We start from the raw sequence: 10,227 nt of genomic DNA, 5'->3' as shown, positions 1-10,227 counted from the left end.
ATCCCGTGCGGATCCCGTGCGGCGGACCCACTGGACGGGCATCGTAATGTTACCGGGCGTTACACTTTTTCATGAGTGACTCCGAGCCGCAACCTAATTTAAGACGTTGTCACGTCAAAATTATTTCTGATTATTAATTTGTATAAGCTTAGACACAAATAGTAACACAACTATAGAACACACATGTACATAGTCAAATTGAACAGTTTAATGTGTGTATAAACAACTAAACTATAATCCTCATGAACAAAACAATTAAGTTTCAAAAAGTGACAATGACAAATAATTGAACAATTAATTTTGTCTACTTCTTTAGTACATAATATAAATTAAACTAGGACTTTATACAACTGATGTACATGCCGAGATTATCGAGCTGTATATATATATATATATATATATATATATATTTCCGGCAATTAATAATAACTGTAATACTACAACTCTGTTGTTCATTAAAACCTCATTGCTCAAATAGCAGCTGGAAAATTTCGAGTCTGCTGCTTTAGACTGTTTCCAGGTCAAGCTTAGCGTTGCCGGCAACAAAACGAATGAATTCATTGTTCGTTGTCATCACGTTGCCAAAATAATAGGGAGTTTCTCGCAACACGTTGCGGGGACAGCTGTTACTGAGCAGGAACACGGACGTTATCCTGTTACGTTAAATAACGCACATATACATTTATTATGGAACCACGAGGCTCCATGTTATAACGAAGCCTGCTCTTTTGAGCAAACCCAGAAGAAAAAAATGTACACATGACTTGACACTGAGTCACTGACTGACTTACTTGGGTATTATGAGCACGTGGTTTAGATTACTCAGAAACCTTCTAACCTCAATATTATGATGGATGTAAGAGAACCAGGTTTTTGTCCACAGTGTGGTACTATATTACCTTTAGTTGGTGAAGCAGGGGGAGTAACATGCTATTTATGCAAAATTTCCTATGGACCTGAAGGTTAGTGTCAATCGTGATAGTTTGTGGGTGTAATAACATTGTTTGCCACAGTATTAGTTTTAAGGTTATGTTTGACCAAATGATAACCATAACTGAGGAAAACCAAATTCTTAGTTGTTTCTGTTGTGTGCCTCTTTTAACGCTTTGACTGAATAATACAATGTTTTGTTATCTCCAAAATTGATAAGAGGGTGGTATCTAAATTGGGTAAATGTAAAGTTAACAGCTGGAGTGATAAAAGACAGGTTTCGCATTATTAACCTATTGCTAGGGTAGGGTACGATAAGCGGACCCGGTTTTTTACATCGAAGAATGTAGTCTTCGATACCTAATATTCGCATCTAAAATCCTAGACTATCAATCGATATAAAAGTATCTATAGTCTTCAATAACAATCATATGCTTTAAATTATAATATGAATTAAATAGTATTTATAGTGATCAAACAAATTATTATAACAAAAATTAGGAAAACTGTTGACTACCATATTTGCTCCTCTCACAGTTACAGTTGTTTCTTTCCCACAAATTTCACATAATGGGGTTTTCGGTACAAGACCAACATGTTGAAGCCACAAAAACAATATATTTTATTTATGTCTTATCATCTTTCAAAGCAATGTCTTGTAGTTTTCTAAAGTTGACTGCCATTTTTAATAATTACTATGACTTATGTAAAATTGAAATACTACCATACGTGTATTATTTAGTGTTTACAGCTGTTGAAGACTATTTAATAATTCAAAATAATTAATCAGTATCGATTAATTATATCGATGGTTATGATTAAGTAATATCGTTTGCCAATTTCGATATAAAAAACCGGGTCCGCTTATCGTACCCTACCCCTATTGCTATAGTCCTGAACAAAAAATTAAGGTTTCAGAGGGTGACAATAACGAAGATATAGAACATATCTTGTGCGGACTAATATCTCCTTGTTCTATATCTTTGCTGGGCATCATGTTGTGTTCTTGTCCTGATCGTTTTTCAACTTTGTTTTGGTTGCTGCTGACATCAGCTATTTCACCGTCTTTGATTTAGTAAAATAAACATAGGCTGCAGTACAACAAGTGGCCACCAACACAATCAGATGATGATTATAAAATGATGTGGAATCATCGATATTGATGACCATCCATTTAGGACTGAAAGCAAAATGTCGAATCAAATAATGTAATAGCTATTTAAAAAAACTACATGGTTTGACTAATTTTCAATCTTAAAAATTAATGTGTGAATATTAATATAATTTACAAATTAAATATAATATAGGCCTATAAACTTAATTACAACAAAACAATAACATTTATTTTTGAGGATAAACATAACTGCTTGTGAAACAAAGAAGACACATATGTCACTATTCTTGTCACCATTATTCAATAACGATACAAAATAGTGTTGAATTTATTTCCAAACAAGTATACTTCGGATAAATTATGAACGATGATGTCAAATTGAACTAAGTTTTAGGTTTTTAAAAATCTTAATATAGATGAGCTATATTTTTATATATAAAAGAAATGAATTTGTTTTTTAAAATTGTAGCCTATCTAAAGTACTATTGGGCCATATATTACTATTACTTCACAGGGTTGACATGTGTGATAGCATTTAAAAAATGTTCGAATGAATTACCACCAATAATCATAATTTTTTGTCGATACATATATCCTGCAAGATGATCGGCAATGCAGTTACTTCTGAGACCAGTTTTAAAGATTTCTTTGTTCATAAAAACATTTTGAATCAACATTTGCATATTCATCATCATAGTTTTTGTTGCTGTCACTAATCTCCTACATAAACGAAATAACAGCTGGTTATGACGTCATTAGCAATAGCTGGTAATGACGTCACTAGTCTAAATAAAGAAATCTGACAATATTATGAATCTCTATAGGTCAAATATTGTATTTGATAGTATTGATATTTTAAATCGATAATCATCATCCGATTGTGTTGGTGGCCATTAATTATATTGTAGTCCACCATAATGCTGAATCAGAAGAATTTGATACAAATAAAAGACATGTTAATGATGTTCTGAGTAAAAGTTCATATCGGCCTGACACAAGTGCCTCTGGCCATCAGCGCAGCTATAACACCTTCGGTGCTGATGGCGACATACGAAAAACATCCCTCGAGGTAGTACCTATCAATAAACAATCAAATTCAAGTTGGTTATTCGGATCATGAATGCCACTGCTAGCTAGGAAACGTAACTTGCCACAACAAAGAAATATTGTAAGTTTATCTAACCATGACTTCCTACTATCTTGCAAGAAAAGATTCCACTTTTAATTTTCTAAAATTTATTATTTGTTATTTTCATCCCCTAAAATCCTATATTGTTTTCTTCAGAAGGACAATTGTTGTATGTTAATATGAATTTCATTACCGGTGTGGATAAAAAATAAATCTGGAAATAATACAAACAAAACCAAAGTTTCTACACATTAATAAATAGTGTAAAAAACAAACATAAGTTTAATATATAAGCAAAACTAACGTGACCATAACGTCCTAACTTCGTATGTACGTACTATCTACTTACAAACCACTTGTGGTACCTTCCGATCACATGAACATAGTCTATCTTTTCTTGATTAAAAAATGAAACTAACATAAGATTTGAAATTTTGAATGAAGCTTTTTGAATATTGAGTTCAATTATGGTGCATGTCATTCCATGGGGTTTGGATGAGCATTAAATTAACATTGGTTTTAGGGCTAACCATGGAGGCAATGAGAATATTGTATAATAAATAAATTTATAAAGAAAAATAGTCCAAATACATGAGATTTTTAGATGTGGTACATCTTTGATATAACAGATGAAAAGTAGAGGTGCTAGAACTTACCCATGAGGATTCTTATGTATTGTATAGATCTGTTTACAATAGATCGTCATGATAATTCAATTTGTTGTTGTATGTAACATGTACGGTTAATAGATTTCAAATTAAAGTAAGAAAGAACAGATTACATGATGCTTACAATAATTTTCCTTTTCTAGTTTTTGGAAGAATGGAAGCCAACTACAGGATATACTTTAATAGATATTCAGAAACAGGCAAAAAAAGAGTTGAAATGGATGAAGGTGAAGAAGCTGATGGACCTGTCGTGGAGAGGAGATGTCCCAAGTGCAATAACGACCGAATGTCATACGCAACCCTTCAGCTGCGGTCAGCAGATGAGGGCCAAACCGTGTTCTACACATGTACCAAGTGCAAGTAAGTTCGTGTGTTAGTAATAGTTACTGCACACTAATGCTACATTTGTAAACTGAACTAATAAAAATACAACAGCAGATGATGTTAGTATAGAAATTTTCCATTACGTTGTTATTATCCCTAGGCCACTATGTTTGGCAGTTTTTCGTACCGGAGACCTAAAAAATAGTACCTTATTAGAAAGAACAGCCTTTATTTGGCGAAGTGGAAAAAGTACAAGTCATTATGACGATTGGTTCTTATTTTCTGCCTCCCAAATGGAAGCAAGTCAGCAAGAAGGAGGTTACGCTATCCCTACCTACGACTTGTTATTACACAATATAAGTAACTAGGTTAAGATTAGGTTATCGTATATAATATGTTACTAGTAGTAACAAAGTTAAATATAAGCTTTACGAGGATTCATATAATCTAAACTTGAATTTGAGTACTATCTCGAGGGATAATTTCCTTTTTCGTCATAAGCATAGGGTGGCGCCACCAAAGCCTACACTGATGGGTAGCGTATTGCCCGACCTCAGATCACGTTCCAGATTGTCTTACTTTTCCGGTGTCAAATCGCTTTGGACATATGAACTTTCCTATTTTATATTATATTATAATAACAAATAGTACAAGAACCGATTGTCATGTTGTTTTCAAAGTAAGCCAAATAAAGTCTTTTCTTTCTAATAATGTACTTTTTTAGGTCCCCGGTAAGAAAACTTCCAAAATTAGTGGCTTCTATATAATACTAAAGTACTTGTTTGTGTTATTTCGTCACAGGTAACAGCAAGTGTTTAAATATTTCTGATTTGTCATTGTTTTATAAAATGAGGTAAAGGAAAGTAACAATAATGAAGCTCATGTTTCAAAAATTTACCTCTACGTCATTTAATTGATATATACTTTAGTAATAGTTATGTTTCCTGAAAATATTTTCCCTACATTTTTTACTTTTAATGCATATTACTATTAAGCGTGGAATTACAGCAACTTGGAATATGAAAGCCGACATTCTGCACAAGTAGAGCAGCCCCTAACGAAGCCAATCGGTGTGTCTGTTGCAATGTTATTTGATGTCAAATAAGATTATAATCTGTTTAAAAACAATAGTTCATATATTTTACTAATACTTGAGATTTATGAAATTAAGTCTAATTATGTACTGTCCCCTCCTTTAAATATTGGTATTAGTAAACTAGTTCTTAACAGCGATTGAAAAGTGACTTGTCTGAAGGAAGAAATAATAATAACGCATCAATAGATGTCTGAACATGGATTTTCAAAATCATCCAGCCCAGAAATTCATAGTATTGATTACATGATTCAATCGGGCATCGGTATATCGAGATAACTGCAAGAACGTAGCCAGAAAACAATTTTGGGGGGTCCAGGCAACTGATATTTTCCGGTAGTGGACAGAGAGTAGGGCCCCATTTTGTTCCTTAAAACGTTCTTGCCCCGTTTCTTTGTTGAGAACGATCTTTCAGCAGTACATGTCAGTAATACTGAATTATTTAAATAATAATAATCATTTACTTAGAAAGTAATTAAAAAATTAAGGGGGGTCCGGACTCTTTGGAGGGAATCATAAAATAAGAAAGGTAAAACAGGAAGAATACAATGTCAAAACTGTATTTAAGCGAGCCCAAAAGTTGAAGAATTGTTTGAGACCAGTGAATGACAAGATTCCACTGTGTATGCCGGGAGTCTACAAAATTCCTGTGGCTCAGTCTACATCAGAGACAAAATGTTTAATATCCACATGAGTGAGTGAAACACATTAGACACACAAAATGTCAAGATATGGACAAATTGGCCATAGCAAAATACAGTTTCATGACCAAGCATGCAATAGAATTAAGAAAAAACAAAAGTACATGTGAAAATTCCCTAATATTATCCAAGAATAAGAAAATCTGTAGAAATAATCAAGAATGAAAATAGCTCCAATAAAGCAGATAGTGTGAAATGTCTTAAAGCTGGCAACTAGTGAGAAGGTATATTGATCATAAATGGTCGGTTGTTGGTTAATAGTCAATCATGAGAAAGGTCCAACTCTTCAACTCGCCTGTACAATAACACATTTTGTGAATTGTAGGCATGATATTAGCAAATAATGTCATAATGAAATAAAGAGTGTTTTAAATGCTTAATTTTCAAAGAATTTTGGGAGTTAACCCTTGGACCCCTCCCACAATGGTGGCTCTTTAGCTTAAATCTGTTATTCCTAATTACCATTTGGCATCCTAAATTGGAGATTGATATTTGAGCAGTGGAACAGTACCGTATCTAAAACTACAAACTTTGGCATCTCAAAGAACAATTATTGGCTTAGTATTTCTTTTCTAAGCACTAAATAACAAGATCAACAGTACAGAGATACTTCAATATAAAAACTGTGAACCATGTTATTTATCAAGACAACAGCAATCAACGTTCATAACTGAAGAAAGCAGAAGAACCATATTATAACAATAGATTAGTGATAGTGCACTTGATAAGACAATGGAAATACTTCACCTAGATTACACTGTATTTTGTAGTCTATGTGTCCTGATGTCAAAACGATGTAAAGAGTTCATTTTGAGCTTCTTCGTCACCAATTTTTTTTTTATCTATTCAGACGAACATGACTCCTCCCGATTCTAGGAGCCAACCAAGTCTGTGACAATGTCAGATTCTAGACGCTGCACTAAGAGTGACGTGAACTGGAGCTAAACTTAACATCCGCATTGAATCAATCCTTCTCATCATAGGTACGTTATGTGAAGTGTTTAAATACATGCCTGATCTTTGTTTTTCTTATTTTTCAGATTCAAGGAAAATGAAAATTCATGAATCATCGAGCCAATGTTGATCAAGATTTTAGGATTATATGTAACCATATTAAAGTTATTTAATCATTTATTTATGTCCAATTTTAATTTTCCTTTTCTGTAGACTATCATAGTAATAAAACATGATATAAAAAATGTTGTAGTTGGAAGAACATAGTTAAAAAATAAATATATTGACTTTATTTGTAATGTATTTTCTTCAGTGGATTACGGTTTCAGACAATAGTTTATGATGTTTGTATCAAAAAATTATATACCCGAACCTCATTCTTTATATTATAGAGTATAGACATTAGGTATAATAAAACATCAAACTTAAGCGCTTCACAGATGGTTTGCGAATATATCCTGAAAATCAGATTGAAAACGTACCAAGTTTGTTGTTACATGGTGTATATACACTCTGAGACAGACCACAAGTCTGTATCTATAGTGACTGAGCTGAGGAATTACAAAAATAATTTTGATTGCTTAAAAAATATTTTGTTGGGCGGGGGTTATTTTTGAATGGTTTCTAAATGTAAAAATAGATCAAGCTGTACCTCATTAAAAATTTCTTTATTCAATAATCATTTTGAAGAAATGTTTTAATTTATTCAGTTTTTTTGTATACAGGGTGGTCCAAATTTCAAAGTTGTGCTTCATCACGTTTTTTTACTGTTACTTCGTCACAAATAGTAGTAAACTGAAGGTTATAAAAGTACTATTTTGGGTGATAGAAATTATTTTTTCAGAATTATTTGGGGTTGAGATATAAGGGTTTTCGTTTAAAAGAAGACAGGTTTTTCGGTCCAGCCGCTATACACCGAGGACAAGTTTTCCTGTTGCAGAACTAATAACTAGAGACCTGGTCGTAGTGGCAATATAAGTTGCCACTCAAGGGACAAAAGAGGTAATTGTACCTCAGCATATTTCCCTAATCTACCAACAAACTGTCATAGATAGGCTACTACGGTGGCCTTCGTCCTCGGATGTGGCTGTAATGCGCACCACGCCTAATGAGGCAGCACCAAAATTAATTCTAGAGGTGCAGATATACTCCAGTTAATTTTTTCTAATGATATGGAATTAGAAAACGTTTATTACATAAGTTAGGAGAGATGTGTTGGACATTATCTTATCTAAAGTCCTAAGCGGTGTCAACTTAGGTGGTATGTTTCACAGGAAGCCTTACTTTTAGACCATAGTTTCATTAGGTTCAATCTAGAGGCGGGAAGTAGAGATTAATGTGACATACAGGGTTCCTAAATCTACTAATTGGAGGGGATATAGAGACTAGCAGAAGAGTTGGCAGAAATGAATTCTATCAGAAAAACGAGATTGTACTGTAAAAAACAACTGAAATGACTATTTGTATCACATTGCACGAAAGAGCTGTTAGAAAGGTCAGTCCCAATTGATATAAAAACAGCCCTCTCATAATCAATAGGATAAAGAAAGATGTGCCTTGGTGGACAAGGAGACTAGAAACAATTAAAAACTAAACTGGAAAACTCCTCAAATGGGCAAGAAGAACAGATAAATGGTTAATATATCAGAATGTCCTAATTAAATATAAGAAATAACGAAATGAGAACCTGGATAAACTTCTTTAAAACATTAACTGTCTGCTAGAAGATACCGGGCTTTAAACACTCAAAACCTGTGGAGCCTTTACTAATGGCTAACGGTAAGTAAAAAGACATTGAAATTGTTACTGAAGATGCACTTTCCTTGTGAACTCGACACGAGATAAGACTTTCTGTTCTCTGACGGGGGGAGAGGTCAGGTCCAAAACAGCAAAGACCAGACAACGATCCTTCAAAAAGCTAAGAGAGAATGGAGTGTTTCCAGCCAAATACAAGAGGGGTTGGATATCATCTTAAATAACCTTAAACCAGTGCTTAATTTCTAAAATTTTAGGTGTGGGAACTCTTAAAGCGGGAAGCTCAGACCGGTGGGTATGGAAATACACCCCAGGAAGGAGGGGGGCCCTCACCCAGGAAAACTTTTGAAAATTATAACTGTAAACCTTTGTTTTTAGGCCACCCAAACATAATAATACATTCATTTTTATAAAATACCAAGTGATATTTTAATGCTGTTTATTTTCTTTAAGGTGCTTGATTAGGATGTAAGAAAATAAAAACATGAATTTAAATTATTGAGTTTACTCTCTACTCTACTCCATTAACACCTTGTTGCCTACTTTAAATTTCCCAGAAATATTTGGTTTGATTTCATTGACCATTTTGTTTGAATCAATGAAGCTCGCCAATATTAATTTTTTAATGAATGGTAAAATAAAAACAAATTGAGCCTTATTCACAGTTTTATTTATACACATTACAGTAGTAATAATAATACATATTAATATGTAAATGGATATTTGTTAATATAACAGCTTTTTTACAAGTTTGCATATTTTACAAAAAAAATTGCATACCTTATGGGTACAAAACAATATTAATACATTCAAAATAAACCAACTTCTTGGAAAGGAAAAGGAAGCGTTTAGTTACACACAAAATAAATGACACACAGAGTGGAGTAACACGGTTTCATTTTTTTAAATTTAGTGTAGTTTTAAAAAGTTAAGGTTGATTATTTTATTTGCTTATTAGTTATTATAACAAATATGTACGGACTTGTAGTATAATATTGTAAGGCAATGCCAAGACTGTAGGTAAACTTAGTTTTAGTTGTTTGTTAATATTTTAAAGTGAAAACTACAAAAGAAACAAAACAACAATACACAAAACTAACTGTAAGTACAAAAAAGAACTCAGAAACTTGAGTTCAGAACACAACTATAAGTTAGGCATAGGCTAGTTATTTTAATGAAAACTTAATGTTCTGAAATTCTAAAAGATATTTAAAAAACAGATTTAGGAAAAAAGTTCCCACAATGCAATGCTGTCTTCATGGTAAGTTTTCTGCCCTCGTTGTTTTGACTTGGTGTCAAGTGCAGAATGGTGTCCCTTCGCCAGCCAGGTTTTGACGTGTCGCTCGGGATTGTATCTAGCCACAGGAGGTCCTAAGAGCCTGATCCGCAATAAATCGCAAACAGTGCTAATGTAGAGTGAAGATATAAGAGGAGACATAATTAGATTCATTGCAGAAAACCCCACGTTCACATTCAGCACTAGACACTGCAATACTATTTATGATGGAAATCAGTTTCTTAAACGACGGCGGTTACTCTAGAATAGTAGGTTTCTCTCC

The 10,227-nt window shown here is 33.3% G+C and overlaps 1 protein-coding gene across 1 annotated transcript; it reads left to right on the top strand.

The window, feature by feature from the left end:
* Positions 1 to 766: 766 nt before the first annotated feature.
* LOC124370710 (DNA-directed RNA polymerase I subunit RPA12-like) lies at positions 767 to 7,093 on the top strand. Its single transcript, XM_046829002.1, has 3 exons — positions 767 to 962; positions 3,985 to 4,201; positions 7,000 to 7,093. Exons 1-3 carry the CDS (start codon positions 848 to 850, stop codon positions 7,022 to 7,024), a joined length of 357 nt encoding a protein of 118 aa, XP_046684958.1. The 5' UTR covers positions 767 to 847; the 3' UTR covers positions 7,025 to 7,093.
* The last annotated feature ends 3,134 nt before the right edge of the window (positions 7,094 to 10,227 follow it).

This window comes from Homalodisca vitripennis, unplaced genomic scaffold (assembly GCF_021130785.1).
Source record: "Homalodisca vitripennis isolate AUS2020 unplaced genomic scaffold, UT_GWSS_2.1 ScUCBcl_461;HRSCAF=2514, whole genome shotgun sequence".
In the NCBI taxonomy this organism is placed as follows: Eukaryota; Metazoa; Arthropoda; class Insecta; order Hemiptera; family Cicadellidae; genus Homalodisca; species Homalodisca vitripennis.
Note: the sequence above shows the minus strand (reverse complement) of the source record. Positions and strands in the feature narration are given on the sequence as shown.

Excerpts from the sequence above, each read along its gene's own strand:
- LOC124370710 (XM_046829002.1), top strand. The coding sequence starts at position 848 with ATGATGGATGTAAGAGAACCAGGTTTTTGTCCACAGTGTGGTACTATA. Across the intron at positions 963-3,984 it reads AATTTCCTATGGACCTGAAG|TTTTTGGAAGAATGGAAGCC; the intron begins GTTAGTGTCAAT and ends TTCCTTTTCTAG. Across the intron at positions 4,202-6,999 it reads TACACATGTACCAAGTGCAA|ATTCAAGGAAAATGAAAATT; the intron begins GTAAGTTCGTGT and ends CTTATTTTTCAG.